Source organism: Trachurus japonicus, chromosome 14 (genome assembly GCF_045865225.1).
Source record: "Trachurus japonicus isolate A0001 chromosome 14, Traja_1.0".
NCBI lineage: Eukaryota > Metazoa > Chordata > Actinopteri > Carangiformes > Carangidae > Trachurus > Trachurus japonicus.
In genome coordinates, this window is record NC_140920.1 from 16,029,423 (window position 1) to 16,050,761 (window position 21,339).

The 21,339-nt window shown below is 41.8% G+C and overlaps 1 protein-coding gene across 5 annotated transcripts in view; it reads left to right on the plus strand.

The window, feature by feature from the left end:
- The window catches only part of nrg2a (neuregulin 2a), a 69,813-nt gene that overhangs the window by 19,971 nt on the left and 28,503 nt on the right, over positions 1-21,339 (plus strand). For 3 of the 5 annotated variants that reach the window (XM_085798036.1, XM_085798035.1, XM_085798037.1), the window contains exons 1-3: positions 2,862-3,044; positions 13,202-13,367; positions 14,867-14,985. In XM_085798036.1, the coding sequence (XP_085654162.1) occupies positions 2,957-3,044; positions 13,202-13,367; positions 14,867-14,985 (373 nt within the window). In that variant the 5' untranslated portion in view covers positions 2,862-2,956. Of the gene's footprint in view, positions 1-2,861; positions 3,045-13,201; positions 13,368-14,866; positions 14,986-21,339 lie in introns of those variants that run through there. The other 2 variants (XM_085798033.1, XM_085798034.1) reach the window with 1 other exon arrangement.

Genomic DNA, 21,339 nt, shown 5'->3' on the forward strand with positions numbered 1-21,339 from the left:
AAAAAGGAAAAAAGAAATTGATCAGAGTTCAACAAGTTTGCAAAAACTTTGAAACAAGAGCATCGAATGACCAACTTACTCCCAAGGTGCCAGTGCTTCCTCAGTAATGTGGCGTACACCTCCATAACTCATGTCAGACACTGTTATATTTCACTCCTTCACATCTTGTGTGGCTCTGCTTGAATCCCCCCTCTGAAAGTCTTTGTCTCTGTGCAGCTGAGCTACAACCGTAGATTTTCAGGTAACATCATGAGGAACTGATGTTGATTTACACATTTGGCAAACATGTTGACACATCAGTCATATCAGTACGATGTTAACAGAAAACATGTGTCTCCTGCCAAAGTATTCAAGCTCGCACTACAGTATCCAGTCATTACATCATAATTAAAATAGCACAGTATAGCGCGAGGTCAAGGTTAGGGGAAAGCATGAGTCTGGTTTGATGGAGAAAATGTTCTCACTGACTTCAGACTCAATGTGTTAATTTACATGTAACTAAATACATGTTCTTTCCCTAACCTCAACCAAAGCCCTTTTGTTGCATAAACCAAACCACAGACGGGACTCCACTGTCTCTGTGACAGTCTTGAAATATGTTCACCATCCACCCACCACAGCCACCTCATAGCAACATCATTGTAGTTAATAAATGTAGCTTCATTTAGACCCAAAAATGTAAAAAAAAAGAAAAAAAAGAAGAAAAAAAAAGGCGTTTCTACATAATCCAACCGTTGCAATTTGGTTGTTCAGTGGTGTAACTCTCTAGGAGATGTGATTGTCTCCAGAAGAAGCATGATGAGAAATGATGTGAGAGCCACAAAGAAAACCAAATCTTGTACTAAATCTAAAGCCCATCATCCTGAAAGTCAGATTTTTTTCTTCTTCTCCGTACGTCACAGATACTCACCTTTCTGACACATACATAAACTACATGCCCACCCACAGACACACAGGCCTGGGAGCGAGTCTCATCTTGTAGAGTGGTGGTGGAGGAAGTGAGTGTTGAGATTGGGGGGGAGTAGGGAGGGGAGAGGGGGGTTTAGGGCGGGAGGGCAGCAGCTCCCTGACACGCCGTAGCCCCTGCCAGTCCTCACTTACTTCTGCTGACAGATTTGATCATCGAGAACAACCTCTGGGAGGGCAGACGGGAGGAAAGAGCGGTTCTTTTCCGAACTAGGAAAAGCACTACGCTGGACCTGATTGACGTGTCAGACCTTGGCCTTGGTTTGACCCCTTCCAGTTTTCTTGCCCACAGATGAAACTTGGGCTGTTGAGTGAGCTCACCTGTTAGGACACCACCCTTTCTGCTGCCCCCCCGCCCCCCCCTCTCCAATCCCTGCTGCCGACGCCTTCTCCCAAGTAAAATCAAGAATCCTCTGAGGGCTGGAGTGAGAAAAACCTCGGGAGGGCCCCGCAGATGACTCATCTAGTGATTTCTTTTGTGTTTTTTTTTTTTAAAGACATGAGTTTCATTGAGAGTCTGAGTGCTGTTGTTCCAACATATTTTATTTTCCTGCCACTTAGCAGGACAGTGAAGTTCAGTCAGCATGAAATTAGAAAACCTTTTTTCTGACATAGAAGCTTAAAATAATATTGCGATCATCATGTAGTTAAAGTTTTTGGCTATGTCAAACAAAGATAAACAGATTAGCAGCAGCAGTTAGTGTCGAAGTCGTGCTTGTATTAGATATTGTTTCACACCGATGAGTAAAATATCCCCGACAGGCGTTTTGTACTTGGTGTTTTTTCTACCTCTCCTCGAGCCACACACGTCCCCCCGCTGGCATTCAACTCAGTGCTGTCCCATCTTTATCTCAAGTGTCTCCCCTTGCCCTATTTTCCTTTGTGCTGTGTGAATACAAAAATACAGTAGGAAAGGTGACCTGCCCTACCACCTTTCAAAAAAAACAACAACAAAAAAAACCCAACAGATTTGTATCTATGCATCTATCATCTATTACCAGTATCTCAAAGCTAATAAACAGGCTTTTAGTCATGGTTGTAAATCCTTAACTGCTGCATGGACATTGATCAAGCCTGGCGAATGCTGATAAGTGTAAGAGAGAGATGCAACTGCGTACATGCTGGGACTTGCCCGTAGTGCTGAGAGGGGAACTGACAGACAAAAGAGGTGAGAAAGGGGAGCAGCCAGGGAAGCCACAGATGATTTTGTGTAATTTTTTTTGCGAGGAGCGGTCTGTCACAGATTGTGATCTGACATTCTGCACCTCACACACCACTCTCCTACACATGTATCCACAGAATCTGTACCCAGCAAATCAGAACCAGATGTGAAGTGTTTTGGGACCCCCGCCACCCCCTCGACACCCCCCGATCACGATCATCAACCTGGCAAGGGCAGGTCCCCCGCCTGAATTATCTGGGTGGGGTCAACAGTGCAGAGGGGACAACTTAACTGGTCTCGCTCCACTTTTGCATGGGCCATTACAAAGGAGAAGATGCTCGCCGGGGAGAGGAAACAGAGTTGAGCCGCGGAGCATGACTGGGTCGGCTTCATGCTTTTTGTTGTGCGGACTCCTTGGGGCCGGTCTCTGTGTGGCTGCAGGGCCACAACTGAGGACAGAGCCACTGCTTATCTGATAGATCCTGTAAGGGAGCAGTTGATTGCCTTAAAGCAATGGGAAATGCCTTGCTCGCTCCCTCCCTCTTTCTTCCCTCCCTCCCTCTATTCTCTCACTCTTCCCCTCTTAGTTGCTTGAGCAGTGCCTCCTCTACCTTTCTCTCCCTATTTTTCTCCCGCTCCCTCCCTCCCTCCCTCTCTCTCTCCCTCTCTCTCTCTCTGCCCCTGCCACTTGATTTGTGAGTCTATATAGGAGGAGAGACGCTCTAACAGACTCAGTCTGGTGGTGTCCACTTGCCACACGTTCCCAACAGGACTACCTGTTTTTTTTTCTCTGTCTTTTCCTGAGAGGATTTACGTTGTTCTGACAGCATGACGGAGAACAAGAGGAAAGATAAGAAAGGGAGAAAGAAGGGTGGTAAGAAAGGACAAAAGGAGAAAGAGGCCGATCCCACTACAGGTAAAAGTAAATTGAAGGTGGCTTCTGCGTAACATGTATGTTTTTTTTGTGTGTGTAAATGAAACAGAGAGACATAGAAAGAGTTGGAGAGGAAAAAAAGTTAAGAGATTAAGTTTGTGTTGTTGTGTTACGGAAGTGTGGGGCCAAGTTAGTAAGTAAGTAAGTAAGTATCCCCCTGGCTTGTCAAAGCTTGCTGCCAGGTTGTCACATGTATTGGTCTCCCTAACGTGGACAGCATGTAGAGGCACATCTGGTTTTTGGCAGATCTGCAACTGTAGTGAAGGCGACTGATACGACGTGTGCACCAAATCAACGAAAACCTTTCAAAACAAGAACCTCTGTGAGACCAAGTACAGATGTCTTATGAGCTGTCAGCAAAACTAACGACTAGAAATGACTTCGCTCTAAAGGTTTTCATTGATTTATCGCACGGTCACGTCTTCACAAACTCTCTGCCACATGTTTTTTTTTTTTTTTTTTTAACATACATCTCAACGTTTCAACACTTTCATTATAAAGCTGATGTTTATACAGCAGAGCACATCCTTTCATCAGGTACTTTCACTGTATTAATTATGACTAAGTTTATCTCAATTCTGAGTCTGTGGTTAGTCATCCAGTATAAGTGACAGTCTGTATTTTTGCTGGGAGCTACTTTGACATTGGAATAGCATGGGAGCTACTCGTCTCCCAGTCTCTTACGTAGCAATGTGCTTGCTCAGTGGTGGATCCTATACAAGCTGCAGCATGTCACTGTAGTTTGACCTCAGGTCATGGGGAAGCCCAACCCCCGTTTGAGTCAAACTTTGAGGACAATAGCATTATTTTTCCTGTATCTTCTATGTTTAATTCTTGGTTTGATCAGATACTGTATCTTAGGCAGCATCTCTTCATGTTGGTAGCCATTTTGTACCTGCTGATGTCAGTCTGGTCAGCCTCCAACAGATAACCCTGGAGACTGGGTTTAGCAAAGATCCTTTTTTTTTTTTTTTTTTGATACAAGATGCTTTTTAAGCCTTGTAGTTATATAAACGGCTTCTTCTTCTTCTTCAGTTTATGTGTGCTACTGTTGTTATTTTTGGCATTTGTGGTCATTTTTCTTGTTTTATTACCCATACAGAGTTGAATATATAAATAATTACTGATCCTCATTCCAAGTTTGATTGTGATCTATAAACACAAAAGATAAACAACTTCCCAAACTATGCTGGACAAAGAGTGCTTGCAGAATGTTTTTTTGGCATCTTTGTTAATCAACAAGTACAGCTGCTGCGCACATAGAGAAGAGCTGCGTGTCATGAACATAATCTGGTTTATTTTCTCTGCATTTCAGAAAATAAGATCAGTAGATCAAGCGTGCCGGCCCGTGGTATGAATTTTACCAGAATTTATAAAGGTTTCTGCTGCTGCTGTTGTTCATGTCACTTTTAAATCTGATATTTAATCGTCATTTTCCAAGTGAAGATGAGATCTGGTATTGATCTGTGACAAAACTGGGTAAATAGGTAACCTATGTGAAACTATGTGCTCATCCATTGTAAAATGGTGCTTTTAAAGTAGGTCAAAATGAAGACATGCTCATGGGTGATGCTTGTTGTGTCTGCACTACTAGTTCCTGCACGACATCAGGTGTGTTCTGTGCCTGAGAATCCAAAATGGGTCATAGAAGATAGAGAGATGAATCCTATATACTCACTATTTCAGTCTGATCAAATGTTGCCTTTCCATCATTGGCGTGATTTCATAGAGGATGTGGTTCATCAATAAAACATGTTCAAAAGATGTAATAATTTTGAATGTGACAACAAGTCTGTACAGCCAGATGTGCAGCTTTTGTAATCTATTTCTTGATTTAAAAAAAGATGTTGCATCACAGCAGCATACTAACTTTCTTCTTATCTTTGCTTGGTTCAAAAGATATTCAAACAACCTTAAACTAGCAAACTCGCTTCTCTGCTATGCTAAGTAATATAAAAATGTAGTGAAATATCCGCGAACAGGCAAATGTTACGTAGCGTCTCTCCTTCTGTATTGTGGCATTAGATAGATTAATTAAATACAGTGCAGCTACCAAAATAACATAATATTTACATTTGGACACTTTAAAATACAGGATTTTGACATGTATGGAATAACATGATCATTTTATTTCAAGGCTGTTCCACAACATAAGGTCTTCAAACCTTAATAAAATACTCAATGTTGTCTAAATCATAATCTTTCCTTAAATCTGATCCGAACTGCTCTTGTTAACTTAGTCAAACTGCTCCATTAGCTTTACCACATGTTTATTATTGGAGCCATGATGGTGAAGGTCCGGTGCGCTCACCACTGTAGGGGTGCGATTTCATGCGACACTCCCATGGGTTGTATTAGGGGCTCATTCAGACTCTTTCATATTTATTTTTTTTGTTTTCTCCTAGTTGTGGCTCCAGTCATAGAAATGCTGCAAAAAAAGAAAAAAAAAATCCACTTTTTCAAGATGTTATTCCAGCTCAACGATTTGCGTCCGTGCAACAGTATGATCCATTGTTGATAATGCATTACACAACCTACTGTACTATCTGCGTGTGCATGTGTTGGTTTACTTGTGTGGATCACGTGTGTAAAATGTTAATTTATGGAATCTAGCCACGAGCAATCTGCTGAGGCTGTTGACTTAAAGTCGTCCATCAACGGCATCACACAAGACAGTACTGGAAAAGACGGTATTGTCTTGTGTGTCTTAAGTTCCCTGAGAGTCCAGTTCTGCACTTTTATTAAAGCAGATTACCTCACAGCAGGTATTTCTCAGCTGCAACCGCCTGTTTTACTGGCCATGACGTCTTCAGCATTCGCACCAGAGAGTATTTCAAAGTGTTGATTTAGGGTATACCTCTGCTCCAATGTTACATGATGATTTCCTTTCACTTCGATTTTTTTGAAAGCTGTGTGTATTGTGGATGAAAGTTGACACTCTTTAAAGAATGTTGCATGACTTTTCTAATGAAACCGGCCAAAGACTTCTGGGCCAGAACTGTTGGTTCTTATTGGCAGGAAAAGACACTGAAGGGAGAAAAAAAACCTGTGCAACTTTGTCTTTATCTTTTCTCATGAATAATACGAGTAAGACAAGAAGTGCAAAAATGCTACTGGCGTTTCATCAAATCAAATCACAGTACAGCCTTGCCTGACCAAATTAAAACGACTGATACTTATACATTATAATTCATAAATTTCCTCCTTCTACCAGGCTCTGTTCTGTATGACTAGGCCTGCTTGCGTAGTAAGGGTGGTAATAATTGGTTACACAAGTAAAGATTTGGTGCCAGAGGCTTTTGACCATGGCCTAAGAGCTGCCACACCTTTAGAAATGCATTAGTTACTTAGATTATTTAGCAACAAAATGTTTATAGATACCAGCAGGCAGGAGAGGTGGCGCGGCGTTGAAGCCTCAGACGACCTCAGTTTTCAATTCAGGTGTGATTGTGCGCCATATAATTGCTCTTACAAAATTGCTTTTTGGTGTGCTGCTACCAGCAACAACTGGAAAGAACTAGTCAAACAGGCAGCTAACTGAAGTTCACACTCTACACAACTGACAGATACATACAGCATTATAAAGCTAATAAACACCAAGACATTTGTGCATATGACAGGTGTTGGTGATCATCCCAACGTGGCTCATCAGAACAGTATAACTGTCAAACAAAGAGAGGTTTTTTTTGAAGGGGTGGGCCGCGGCGAAAAATAATCGTAGTAATTTGCAGATGAAACTTTTGAAATGACTGGTTTACCAAACAGCTTCCATGTCATGTCGTGACACAACCCTGTCTCCTGCAAAAATTACATTTCTATAACGCCAAGTTGTATTCCCAGTCATGCTATGTTTCCAAACGTAATGACTGTCTGGATTATGTTCAAAGGAAAAAACTTTTTTTATTGTAATGATTTAAAGCATTACGTGCAATGGGACAGGGTTGGTAGAAAGTAAAGTCAGTGGGCGTACCAAGTGAACATCTGTCACAACAGAGATGTTGTTTTGATTTTTTTTATTTGAATAGGAAGTATAATCCAGCCGGCCTTACCTATTATTCAAAAGAAAAGCCTACCTGTTGTTCCTGTTGTTGTTGTATATAAATATAGTTTCTAGGAAGAAGGGCTGATTACAGTGTAAACAACTTTTGGTAACTTTGTAAGCGCCCACATGCTGCATATTTAGTTACTTTTACAACATCAAATGTGTTATCTGTAGTCTTTGATGTTTCATCTTGAGCTTAATGTCGCTATCCCCCATCTGTCTCTCTTTCTGTTGCTTTCTTTGGAAATTAGTCAGGCCAGTACATAAATAACAGGAATACTGAGCAAAGCCCTCATCCCTATTATAAATGTGCCTTGACCAATGTCAATAGTCATAGAGTCAGAGGTTAAGATGTAGGTTTGACCCTCTGGAGACTCTGATCAGATTTTAGAGTGTAATACAGTATTTGATCTGGTTTGGCCCGGAGTTAATCTTTCTGCACCACCGTCTATTAAATGACTTCTCGCCACTTTACCTATGGGCAAGCCATGGAAATCCAGGTTGTGTGAATTTGTGTGTTGTGGAACGTTGTCTCCCAGAGGAATCCAACCATGGCGAACCAAAACGCAGAGCTGAAGTGTAGCTGAAGGTCATGTGGAGTTGTACTGTGTTATTCTGTATTGGGGTGTTGATTCTCGGTGGAATTAGTAATATCACCAACCCTTCAACATTAGCAGTTAATATAACATATAAAATATATAGAAGACAGAGCTTTGATCGTTGTTTTTGTTTTGATAATTAATTTTCCTTTTTGCGTCATGTGGTTTGACTCATAAGCAAATGTGAAGCAAATGAGACAGGATTTACGGCTTTTTCCAGCACAGCAGGAACTTTCCACGAAAGTTTACAGTTTACATAATTGACCCTGAGCGTGTCCGGAAAATAAACAAGATCAACAGAAACGAACTGTTCGTCAGACGAAGTCACATTATTGCAAAACAGCCATGACGGAGCTTCTTCAGAGTTTGGCACAAACATTCGCAAGCACTCGAGGATAAACTGATTACATTTTAGAGGTCAAAGGCCAACATCATGGTGACATCACAAAACATGGTTTTTCTGCTTGTGAGACCAATATGTAGATAATTTGTCCGAAACTGTCGGGTTTGAGTCAGAATTTAATTTGGACTCAAAGACAAACTGATTAAACTTTGGTAATCGAAAGATACTGTATAAGGTCAAATACTAGACTTTGTGAAGGGAATTTAAGGAAACCTTCGTGTTTGACATTTTAGCACTGCATTGTTGTCATGGATCTGACTGTTGATAAAGACGTTGCGCTTAACTAATTGCAATAACTTGTCTCATCTAGTTGTTTTATCATCCAGCCATCTCACATTCCTAAAAAGCTGCTGTGTCACACCAAGGTTTAAAGCCTTGTCACTAATCCAGTTTGAAATTTGATCTGAAACTATACAGCCAAATTCATAAAAGTGAAACACTACCACAAACATGTTGTTATAGAGCACTGCAGAGGTCTAGACAATAATTTATATAAAATCATACTGGTCAACATATTTGCTCCAATATTTTTAGGGCATCAATAAATAAAAGCTGTTGCTGCTTTATAGCACATTTGAGTGATTTGGACACGTTGGGTTGTATTTCACCCAGAGTAGTAGTATTTATGATGGCCCTCTGCCATGCAGGGGTAGACAAGTATGTCAGACACTCATTGTTTACATTCCTCTGTTCTTTGAACTTTTATTGCAAATGACATCAGTCTTGTTAATCTTGTGAAACTATCGAAACAGTGGCAAAAGTTGCCGTGCTGTGGTTTTGCTTTTCATTGTGAAACCAAAACAAAATGAATAAATTAATACATTTACATGTGTTGATAATGATCTGATAATCAGATTAATCATAAGTCAGTCAGTAATGGACAGGAAGTAAAATTGTTAGAAATGAGACGTTATAAAATGATAAACTCATTATATTCCCAGGAAAGTGTCAATAAAACAACACTTACGTAATAGAAATCGGTTGATAGTTGAAACTAGTAAAGTTTGACATGCACTGCTGGACATATTCACACATTTTATTAGCACAGAGAAACATTAAAAAAGTTATTAATTCGGGAAGAAACATTATTAGCAGCGTGTCTGTCGAGTTTAGTGAGTGAGAGGAAGAGCGTTTTGAGTCATATATAAACAATGTACCAGATAATTATTTGGTGAAAGTGTATTGGCTCTGGTGGGAGGCTGTTGAAATGATCTCTTCGAACAGATGTTGTGTTACAGTGACTAGTGTGCAGCGTCTGAAGACCATTCCCACATGCAAAACCCATTTCTCTAGCTGTCTCACCATGTAATTTGTCTTTTGACAACGTGCAGTGAAGTGACATAACACCAGAGTAATCAGGGATACTTTGTCTAGAAGGGAAACACAAAGGCATGCCTCGGATTCCTTTTCTAAGCTCCTGGAAGTAAAACAGAAATGTTAACTCAATAATACGAGCAGTGCATTGTTAATTCATCAAATTACTTTGTTTTTGAACCTCTCTCTCTCTCTCTGGGCCGAGGTTTCCAACTGTTACTCAAGGCATGAGCTGTTGACACACCGGATAGGCTTCTATTCTCAAATTTGGTTTTTATAGTCCATGTCTGCAGCTGCCCCTCCGCTTCAAAAAGAGAGAATCAGGCTGTTGTTGAGGCAGGGGTTTATCATTGCTGCCTGACACTTTTTCCACTGGTGTAATGGAAAATGAGATAACCATTTGTCTCTAAGAAATTATTTTATTTCCAGCCGTAATCGCTCTTTATTTTCTTGTGAATTGTGAGTAATTAAGTTACCATGCTTTACGTCAAGTGCAGTTGACTTGATTGTGCTGCACTTGAGTCGTGTCCATCAAACTGTCTCTCGGACGATTAACATTTGTCAAATAAAACACGAGCAACTGTCGTATATCACTGCCGAGGCTGTCAGAGTGTGTTTTTTTTTTTTTGATTTCTGCAGGTTTTTTTGTATTTGTTGTTAATTCATTTTGTGCGACACAGATAAAACAGCTTGAAAGATTACAGACATTGTTTAACATGAACGTGACAACTAATCCCCGCGCAGAATGATGTTAAACATCTGTATCCTGAAGCTAGAGCGTCTGATGGGCTCCTGTGTCTTCATTAGGACTGTATCCTGTAGATGGAGGAGAGACCCTCGCTCTTACACATCTGGCTTAGTGAGCTGATGAGAAGTGCAGTGTTGTGTTTCTGTAACTTTTCCAGGCAAGGACAAAGTTTGTTTAATTTGCTTGGCAAGGACGAACCTGTGTCCAGGCGAAGTACTAAACATTCTTCGTTATGGTGCAGCCTCATTCCTGCTGTTCTCTTGACTATGACTGACAAGGGTTTCCTCAGGCACTGTGCTGGGCTAAGTCTGGCAAAGCTGAGTGTGTATGGAAATCATGTACAGTAGTTCACTTGTGCAGACTTGAGATCATGGACTCGCGCCGACTTTTGTGTTCTGTATGCTCCGAAAAATCAGTTTTTTCTATTACATTCAAATGAAAAAGTTTTCTTGCCAAATAACATTTGTACAGTTCATGAAGATGTGTGATGAAGCTGCTTATCAAACATGGCACATGTGTGTGTTATAATATTCATTAATGTGCTGTGTATGAGTCATTACATACAGTATGACTGAAACAGTGATGGTAATTTTCCATTAACTGTTGTAATGTGAAAATTAGGGGGATCAGTAGACCATAGGGCTTTGTGCAGCCTGATCTTTATTTAACATCAAGTCCCATATGGTACATTACATTTGTTAAACAACAGAAAATGCCTAATGAAGAACATCTGGAACATCAGGGGTCTCATGTTCATATGGTCTTGCTGGAGGCTATTGATTAAGCCACACCACTTGCAGAGTTGATTTTAAATGGCAATATCTACATATATAAGACATTTTCAGTGTGTACAACAGTGTTATGACAAAACTTTTGTCCCAAAGCCTTAGGGACACTAAAATCTTCAACTAACTGCTCAAACAATTGCAGCACAAAGATCCATCTTGAGAATAAGCTCATTATGGAGACTAAGCACCACAGTACAAGAGCGCATCCTCCCTGTATTAGGATCTTTATTTTCCAAATGCCATGAATATCATCACTCACATTTTCCAACAGGAAGCTGTGCAGATAAAAGTCCACTGTCTCACCAGCCACGTAATTTTAGTAACAAATAGCTGCCATTGAACTAAAAATACTTGTTTTCCCATTGATCTATGTTGTTCGAGGACTATTTTAAATTTGACATTTTACTCTCTGTGATTCTAGTCAGTCAGACAGACTCTCTAAGTATATGTGATATTCAGGATCTTGGTATAAAGCCCGCTCTTGATGTGAACTGCCTTTGTATTTCATAACTTGTCATTGGTGCCCTTTGAATTAGGCAAATAGATGCTGCTCCCGTCATAGATTTAAACAATCAATGTCATTACTTAAGTGGGCACAAAAATGCCAGTAAGCATCAAAGGTCTTAAGTGCTGCGAGCAGTCGCTCTAAGATTACTATTCAACTCGAGCTAAGTACTTTAAAAATACACATTTGGAAAATTATTCAGACAATATCCACATCTTCTGGGCACTGGAGCTATAAGTGAGATTAAAAAAAATGAGTACACAAAGATGTATGGTGGTGGACTTTGTGTACTTTTCAAAGGGATCCATGGCTGGAACTGAGAGCTGTGACCTCTGGCACCTATTAGGAGTATTAGTGCCGAGTGACCAGAGGTGGCAGAGCAGAGCTTCAGTGTCAGCATGTGGACCAGAGGACACACTGTCAGACACAGGATACACTCACAAGGTGCTCAGTGGCTGCACACGGAGCTCTTTAAATAAATGTCCACATCCAGCACCAGGTTTACGGAGCTAAAGGAAGAGCTGCTGCTGTTTGTGCGTGTGTGTGTGTGTGTGTCTGATGTGCTGAGCCGAGTGGATCAGTAATAGACAACAGTGACCTCTGCAGAAATGACAAGGGATGATTCCTTAAAGTCACTGCAAAAAATAATTAAACTGTTGAAAATCGTAAGGAACACATCACGTCGTCTCTGGCAGGACTTCATGCAAACCTCACTTACGACATCCCAGATCCATCACAGCTGTCCACCGGAGTCCACAAAGACAATGAAAAATGCAGCATCATTTGGGGTTTTCTTTCTGTGCAGACATGTCGCCTTTACTAGGTCAGTGAAGTAGGACAGTCTCAAAGAAAAAGAGGACAACAGGGGATAATTTTGGTCCACCTCTATTTCAATCTTTAATTGGAGCCGTTACCTACGTACAGTAAACCTCATTTTGCTTGTCATGCTTTGTTTGTCTTCATCCTGCTGTCGTCCTTCAGAGGCCATGCACGTCACACAGCTGTAATTTGTAGGACTGTACAGTTCAGCATATGCATGAAATTGTAAATGTTACACATGGAGAGAGAGATAGTGTGTGAGTGAGTGTGTGTATGTGTGTGTTTGTGAGTAAAAGAGAGGGAGAGAGAGGGGGCATCTTGGCCAGCCCCTGGTTGACCCCTGTTCACCCCTTCTCTCTCGCTCCGCCCTGGATGAGTCTTCTCCTAAACATGTGTGCAGCTGTCAGCTGGCAAGTATTTGTGCGAGTGTGTGTTCTATGTACATGTATGTGTGTGTTTGGACAGAGATCGTTTTTCATATTTCATTTTTTATTCAGTGTTTAAAAAGGAAAAAAAGAAAGAAAAAAAAGAAATTTTATACCATGTACACTAAGCAGTCATTAATTGCACATGAGTTTGTGGTTGCATGATGTTTTCCTCAGCAGTCGCTGGATGCTGAATATGGCTTCAGGTGTTTTTACAGCAGCAAAACCACAGTGAAATTCAGCCAGTTTATTAGTCTGAGGCAAAGTTGATAATGTCCCTAGTGACAACATCTGGTGGTCACATGAGAGAGTTGTTGGCTCGGTCCATAGAGATGATTATTGGCTCTGTTGCTCTCCCTGTGTTCTTCTTTGTCTCACTGCTTCTCCTAAAACATACAACAACACATGAACAGTGCTGACTAAAAACTATCATCACATTTGTGCATGTACTGCTTAATAACTTTGTTTTTCTTTTTTTCTCCTTCTCTCTTTTTAGCTGCGGCTCCAAAGTTAAAACCGATGAAGAATCCAATAATAGTGGACGAGGGAAAAAAGCTCATAGTAAAGTGTGAGGCCACAGGGAACCCTCTCCCCACCTACAGATGGTTCAAAGATGGCAACGAGCTGAAGAAAAACAAAAAAGTCAAAATAAGGAACAGCCAGTGAGTACAAATGACCCATGTCCTGTAAACCCAACACGAGCAGCGCAAGATGAAAAGTCGACACTCCAGAGTCGAAGCATGGTTGTTATTATCAGCAGACAGGAAACTGCTGTTTGAAAGGCAATGAAAAATCAACATGAGCACAGAAATTGAATGAAAACATTTATTTAACATTTGGCATAATAAAGGCTTATTCTTTCACTGAAACATACAGCAGTGGCTTTTTCTAAACCAAGTCAATTTATCATCATCAGTTACATTCTCACACACAGAACAAGTTTTGTTTGGACGCAATAAAACACATCCACACTCAACTCCAAGGTTATTATGACTAATCAAGTTTAGCTCGATGGAGAACACACGCAGTGGCTAACGTTTGCTAACTTTAGCTTAGACATTATAGTGCACAAAACTAATATTGATTTTCCTGACTTCATCGTTTTAAAAATACACACAACTACTTCACACACTTGTTTCCTGTTTTGTTCCTGTTCCATGGATGTATATTATCCATGATGATGTCCCTTCATTTACCTCTGTATAGGGCAAGTGACCACATTCAGTAACTTACTTTCAAAAAATAAAATAAGTTATGTTAAAGGTATAGAATAAGTATTTTTGTGCATTTTATTTTTTTATTTTATTTTTTTTACACATTATGTATGTATTAATAAATATTCCTAATGATTACCTTTGTAGGGTGAAGTACCATATATGGTGACTTCATTGACCTTGATTTGCAGTGAAAAACAAAAAGTAGAAAAACTTCTTGTACCCTCCAATAATGATACAGGGTTGAAAATTTAAATTTCCAAGTATTTAAATAAGTGTCTTATAAAGGGTTAAATGGTTTCCTCTCTGAGTTACTCCATGACATCATATCATATGACAACAAAAATGTAGTTTTTTATTTATACTTATTCATGACACTATAATGCATTGAATCCAATCAAAGGTTTTCTCTGTTATGATAGTGGTATATCGGTAAAAATGCCTTGTGCACGCTGCAGGGCATTTTCTTTTTATTGCAGTGCCAGAGTTGGCCACTGGGGTAAATTGGCAGCAAGATTGAATGGCACCACCCTATCCAGCTCGCATGATACATTCATGGTCCAGTGCCACTCTCTGTTAGTCAGGACAGTTAATCATCACAGATTTAAGGCAACAAAAAGGAAAGAAGAGGGAGAACAGATTTCATCCTGTAATTATCCCTCATGACCACGGTGGCTGCCAGTTAATAACATGCTAGGGAGCTCCAACACTTGTCCTGTCCTCGTCCTGTTCTTTCTTTTTGTGTGTGTTTTTTACTCATCAAAAAATCTCCCTTATTATGAATAAGTTGTTATGAATCTCTGTGAAGGCGGAGAGGTGGTGCCATGCTGCTGCTTGCCCTGTTGTCTGCCTCTCTGTCCCCCATGTTTCCACTTGTTGCGTTTCCATGCTATTTCCTCCCTGCCCTGATTCCCCTGACTCAGCTGTGTGAGTGTTGTCTCCCACAGGAAAAACTCCAAAGTCCAGATCAACAGAGCAAAACTGGAGGATTCTGGGAATTACACATGTGTGGTGGAGAACCCGCTGGGAAAGGACAACTCCACTGGCACTGTAAACGTCCAAAGCAGTGAGTACCGACACCTAAGCAACAAGTGAAGTGGCACAGATGTACTGGCATTGTTGTTGCTGTTATGATTGTTCTCTTGCCAATTGAGAGATCCAGAGGAGCCATCGCAAACAGGCATGTAACAATGGTAACATGCATGAAGAACAACTGTCCACACACGGCTCTGGCCCATTAATCAGTGGAACAATACGTCGCACTTAGAGGTGGATGGAATTTAAATGCCGTGTGTATGGTGCGAGCCGTCAGGTTTTCACTCACTGCAGTCTGCCGGAGCCGTAAAACCCCACAAAACTACACTGCACAGTGGCTTTGCCCGTCACTAGCGCACAACAAAAGCAGCAGACCATAGAGTATAAAATCTAAAACATAGCTTCACAGAATATGAATGTATTGTAAAACGTGTCGACCGCTTCAGAGTGTGTGATAGAGACTAACAGGCTTGTTCAGCAGTGGTGTGTGTGTGTATGTGTGTGTGCAGTGCCGAGTTTTGCAAAGTACTGTAGCAGATGAAAGAGTTTTGATAACAGCTGTTTCCATTTGGTGGGGTGGTGAGTTTGTGTTTGTTCCAAGCAGTGCGGGTCGTGAGTGTGCGGTTGCTGTGGGTAGCTTGTTGTCTGAGTGGATGAAGCAAGTATGAAAAAAAAAAAACCCCTATAAGGAAGGACCTCACTAGAACTGATACAATTCACGTAGCTTCGCCTCTGCCTCTTTTGAAGCGGGGACTTGTGATGTTATCTGGTGCTGGACTGTCAAAGAACTGTACGGCAGGTTGTCTGGCACATATGGGTCCGAAAGTGCTTGATGCGCCTGAGAAAGAGCCACTTCCCACCGGCACGCTGAGTCCACCTGGATGTTGTACGTGAAGACGGTCGAATAACGTCTCCAGCCTTTGATACTGTGCAGACAAGGGGCTGTGATGGTGAAAGGAGGCGTTGCAGAGAGAGGTTTTTAATGGAGCTTGACATGCACGATGACATATTTGGATTCACGCTATTTTAGGAGAACCCCATGACTCCATTTATGTATGCACCGTTTGTGCAGATTCAGTGCGTTAAGAGTAATGTGGCACCACAGAAGGTTCCTCACACTTCACTTCAGAGGAGATCCTCTCATTGCTGACCTTGACAGCAGGATGGTTTCTGTAGACATCCCATATACTGGCATGAGAGGCGTAGCTGGTGGGGGGAAAAAGGGAGGGACTGGAGTTTAGCCATCACTCAGTGTCCTTGTATTCACATTCAGGCACAATAATCACTCCCCCTTCTCTCTTTACATTTGTCAAGGCCACCTTTTAGCGCTATTGTTTACAGTTAACAGACCTAAGCTGGGCTGCATTATTAGAGTAGCAGCTCTTTTCAGATAAAGAAAGAGCCCATTGTTTTTGAAAACACAGAGAATCCCAGTGGCTCCAACGCGAAAGTTTGATTTCCAACAAAGAATTGTTCAGAGAAGCAGTCATCCATCTTGGATTTAAATGGAGCTGCACATTGCCCTTTTATATTTTCTGACACGCAAAAAAGCTTCAGTGGAGTTTTATAGCCAGATTGTATGACTTGTGGTGCATGCTTGTTGTGACACTTGGCTTTACTCCAGTGCAAAGATATATTTCATTCAACCCGTGAGCATGCAATATTTAGAAGGTCAGTGACACAAGATTCAAAGGCAAACGACGTTCACATTTATGGAAAAGTAATTTGAAAAACTGTAATCACTGTGTGTCAATCAATGTGGCTAAAATGTGGCTCCACATCCTGCAAAGGTTTTTTTGGGGAATCCCTGGTAGTAGCACCTGTTTGCCTGAGCGTTTCATGCAGGCTTGAGAACATGTGACCGGTGGCCCATGAAACTCTATATGATGATCTTAGCAGGCAAAAGTGCTGGTAATACAGCAATATCAAAGAAAATCTAATATTACAAAGCAATGAACAAGTGGTCTGAGACGCACAGTAGCCAGAATGGATCAAACCTGACTGAGCAATGATACAGCGCACCAGGCCGTGTTTTCACTTACAGCACACACTGTTTTAGACATGCAGCCTAAAACATGATATCCCTCCATCTGGTGCGAATATATGGGGATACCACTGAGCGCTAATAGTTAAAGCTGATGTCAAAGGACATGTGTGTATATTTGTGCCCATTGCAAAAATATACACATATGTGCATAAGTGCATACTTTCCCATGAATGTGAAGGTGGCCTCAGACTTTTGGACCGCACTACACATGCATGCACATTTTGCACATTTTTTGGTGTATGTATGTGTCCGTCTAAATGCATCTCAGTGTGTTCTTTGTGTGGCCCGTCTGTCATCGCTAACATTTGCTTAAATCACTCCTGGATGCTCAAACAATGGCATCATTGTACGTCATATCATGTGCCATGATCACTAGATGCCTGTCTCTGTGTGTGTGTTTTTTGTTTTCGTATGTGTGAATGTGTTTGTTCACTGTTCAATAAAAAAGTCCCATTGTGTTACAGCAGCACGCCTAGTTCCGTCATGCTTCAGGGGAGAAGGCAAGACGGGGCGAATCAGGGGTGGTATGTCCATAGGCAGGGGGAGTGCTTCACCGAAACTACAGACGTCAATAAAAGGAAATGGCAGCAAACAGCGCGTGTTGCTGTGATTGTCATATGCAGATGAAAGGCTGAAATGGGCAGATGCTGGAGAGAGAAAAAAAAGACATACGCTGTGTACAGTGAATGTTTCTGATAATAATGGGCTTCCCCTGCCTATGAAACGGGTTGGATTTAAAAGCATGTGTTTGAAACACATGTATGTGCTATTTGCCTGATTTTGATGCAGAGGATGTGTAATTTATTCAGACCAAGAGCAGCTTTCCCTTCCTAAGGTCATAAGAGAAATGGCTATTGTGTTAAAGGGCTGCAGTGGAGTATGCCTGCCTGCTGCAGTATGTTGCCGAAGCAGCATGTAGCCGCAGTATTATCTGTGTATGTGTGCCTTCTAGGGAGGGAGAGCGAGGGGAGGGGTGCAGATGTAGATGGACAGAGAGAGCAAAAGAAGAAGAGTGCGTGGATAAAGGGAAGGGGAAGGGGAAAGGGGGAAGGGGGGGCGGTGGGGGTACAAAATGAGGAAATTCATGACAGAAAGCAGACGAAGACGTTGGAGTAGAGACAGAGTAGAGGAAAGAGACAGACTGTGAGGAAGAGAGAGAGAGAAAAGTATGAAGAGGAGGAAGACAAGAGCCCGCTGTGTTGCAGAGGAGACTTTCACACCCATTTTAGAATGCAGTTAGTGCTCGCTCGCTCTGTCCAAGGCACCTTCCTACTGTATTTGATGTCTACAGTCGGGGGCGAGGGCACAGCTTCCTTTGCCCCTGTGTTGTAACCACTGACAGTATCTAGCATGCAAGCATGCTAACACAGCCTGAACGTGCTTTATCAATGTGAGGTCTCTGAGGAGAACGCAATCAGTGGATATACATCGGCCCTGACTCTGACTTGCACGGACAGAAAGTGAAAGCTAACGATCGCAGATAATAAGGTCAAAAAAGCAGCTCGACACGGGAGCATCGCTCTCTTACCCTGTCACTGAGGCACCATGTAGCACATGGCAGCGCCTGCCTCACGTCTGCTCTGGTGAAGGCATCACTCAGCTCCACCACATGGTGAATACAGGCCACCACAGCCCAGCTCAGCAGCTCACTCAGATTCCTGCACTGCCAGTCATTGGAGTCATTATTGAGCTGGTGTTGGGTCGAGGTTGAGGGTGACTCTGAAGTTACATGCATTTTTAGATTATTTACAGTATGTTTTCTTTAATGTCTCAGACTACATGCAAAAAAAAAAAAAGAAAAAGAAAAAAAACTCCTCATCCTTTGCATCTGCAGATTGTCGGATCTGCAATCCTCCTATCAACGAGTTTAAACACAGACACTTTGGGTTGTCATATGCATAAGATCACTTACACAAGGAGTGTCAGACAAACCTGACACGTAGCCCTGAGGTGTGATTTAATTGGAGATGCCTAAACACTCCTCCACAAAACAAAAGTAAAATATATATCACGTAATGAAGAGTAACTGCCACTTTCCATACGAAAACAAAAACATATAAACCCTTACTATTGATACTACATACATCATCTGGTCATTACTCAACCCGGCCAGCGCCATATCAATATTTGTGTAGCAAGACAAATGTGACACCCTTGTAACTCTGAGCCGAGATGTGGAGCGTGGTGTGGAAATTGCCTTGGGCGGGAAAAAATAACCAGAGTGTTCAGGGCTGAACCTAAACTCAAAGTGAACCCCTCATGCATTTTAAAGCACGCAGCACATCGTGGCTTCATGCCAGCCATGCAGTTTGCCAATAGCGTTGAATGATTGGACCTGTGTGGGGATTTTACTCATGTCTTTTTGTTTGACCGGTGGAAGAGAAACACACACTGTCAGCTGATTAAGCGCCGGTTAATGTATAATTATTCAGCACAAACAGTTGGTGGATCTGCTGAGTTGAATGTTTAAGATGCTTGTTATCAATGATTCTGCCCCAAGACTCGTTCAATATTATCTCCTTCTTTTTTTGGCTGCAATGGATTTTGAAACATGAGTTTAATCAGCAGAGCAATTTTTTTTTTTTTTTTTTACATTATTTTACTTTTACTGTGCTCATGCTTTATTATTTATTGTTTATATTTTACCATTATGGCAATGCATAACAGTGCACAGTATGTGTGTGAGTGTGTGTCTCCTGGTGGTCTGCAATATCACATGTCCTTTTAGCAGTTTCTGTAACAATTGCTGCCTTTTCCAGAGCGGCGTTTTCAGCCTTATACCCAACCCCCAGCGTGGAGGACCAGGGACCATTTGTTGTCCATGTGGTTTGACCTCTACCCTGTAATCAGTCTGGCATGGTAAGGCCTGCTGGCCTTCTGCAGAACGGTGTAGTATATCATCAACTGTTTTCTATAAGGCCAGTGTGAAAGAGCAACACTAGTCAAAGTTTGCTTGGCTCCACGTGGCTTCAGATTAAGGCCTCCCATTATCCTACAGGCTGCTGTGTTGTGATAAGCGCTTGTGAGGCAGCCATGTGTCTGCAGGCTGCAGGTCACATCCTTGGGGGGTGCTGTGCACAGCTCCACTGAGAGAGTGTGTGAGCGTCCAGGAATGTGTTGATGGAAATCACAGCTGAACATATGATTGCTCCTCAGCAGTCATGCTGGGGCCCACCAGCAACAATTTCGCGCATGCACGCACACAGGCGCACACACACACATCGATACACTCGTGCACGTACCTTTACATGTGTTTTCACCCCTCGTCCTGAAGCCAAACACAGTCGTCTCCCCCCCGTCACAAAACTAACGCGTAACTAACTAATAACTGACCACTGAGTGGACAAGACAACATGTTTGCATCTCAACTACAGAGTCAAACTCTCAGCTCCAGTTCATCATCCAGCTAGAGAAGATGGATTGGTCAATGAGTCTATATCAGTCGATAACGATGTGTGGATGTTTTGATGTGTACTTTTACAAATAAAAGTAAATGGTTATGGCATGAGAGCCAAAGAAATAAATGATGTCTGAAAACCAGATGGACAACAGAAAGCATTAGAAACATGCACTTCTAATCAGCTGTAAATCCTTTTCCAAAAGTGTCATAAAATTATTTTTGAATTACTTGTGTTTGTCTTTACAGCACAAACCACTCTGCATTTTACTAGTTCAGTCTGTGCTCAGTTGTTAAAGCAGATGTATTACACCTCAGGCACCTTGGGACTAAATTTGGACTTAAATTTTTATTTTATCAGCTTCCCCTGGAAAAAAACAAAAAAAACAAACTCCCACAGATTTTTTCTGTTTTCTTCCAGTAAGTCATCTGTCCTACGTAAGTGAAACATTACAGTAAGTGCTACTTTGAACAATGTAAACAACAACTTCCTTCTATGACTTTGCTCCGAATAGTAAAAACAAAACGTACTCCCTCCTACTACGCAAGTGACAAGATAAACTCATCCCTAATGACGCTAAAGGATGTTAGTTGTGGCCGGGGCTGAATGTGGAGCATCTGTAAACCAGTCAATTGTATTGATTGGTGTGGGTAAGCAGCAGCAGCAGCAGCAGCAGCAGCAGCAGCCATGTCTGAGAGGAACAGGCCTTCACATCTGCCAGGCGTTGTGTATTTACAGGCCACAGCGGAACAGCCTGTCAGGTTCTGTGGATCAAACCTTTCGTGCTATTAGTCATGCCCACTTTTCTCAAAACCGTCCTCCGCCCCAGGGTCTGGCCCGACGCTCCTCCGAGGTGGCTGTCCTGATTGCACCACAATGTCCGATCATATCAGTTGGCGGGTTTGATCAGAAAACCAGGATCCAGTTAAGACTCTGCCGA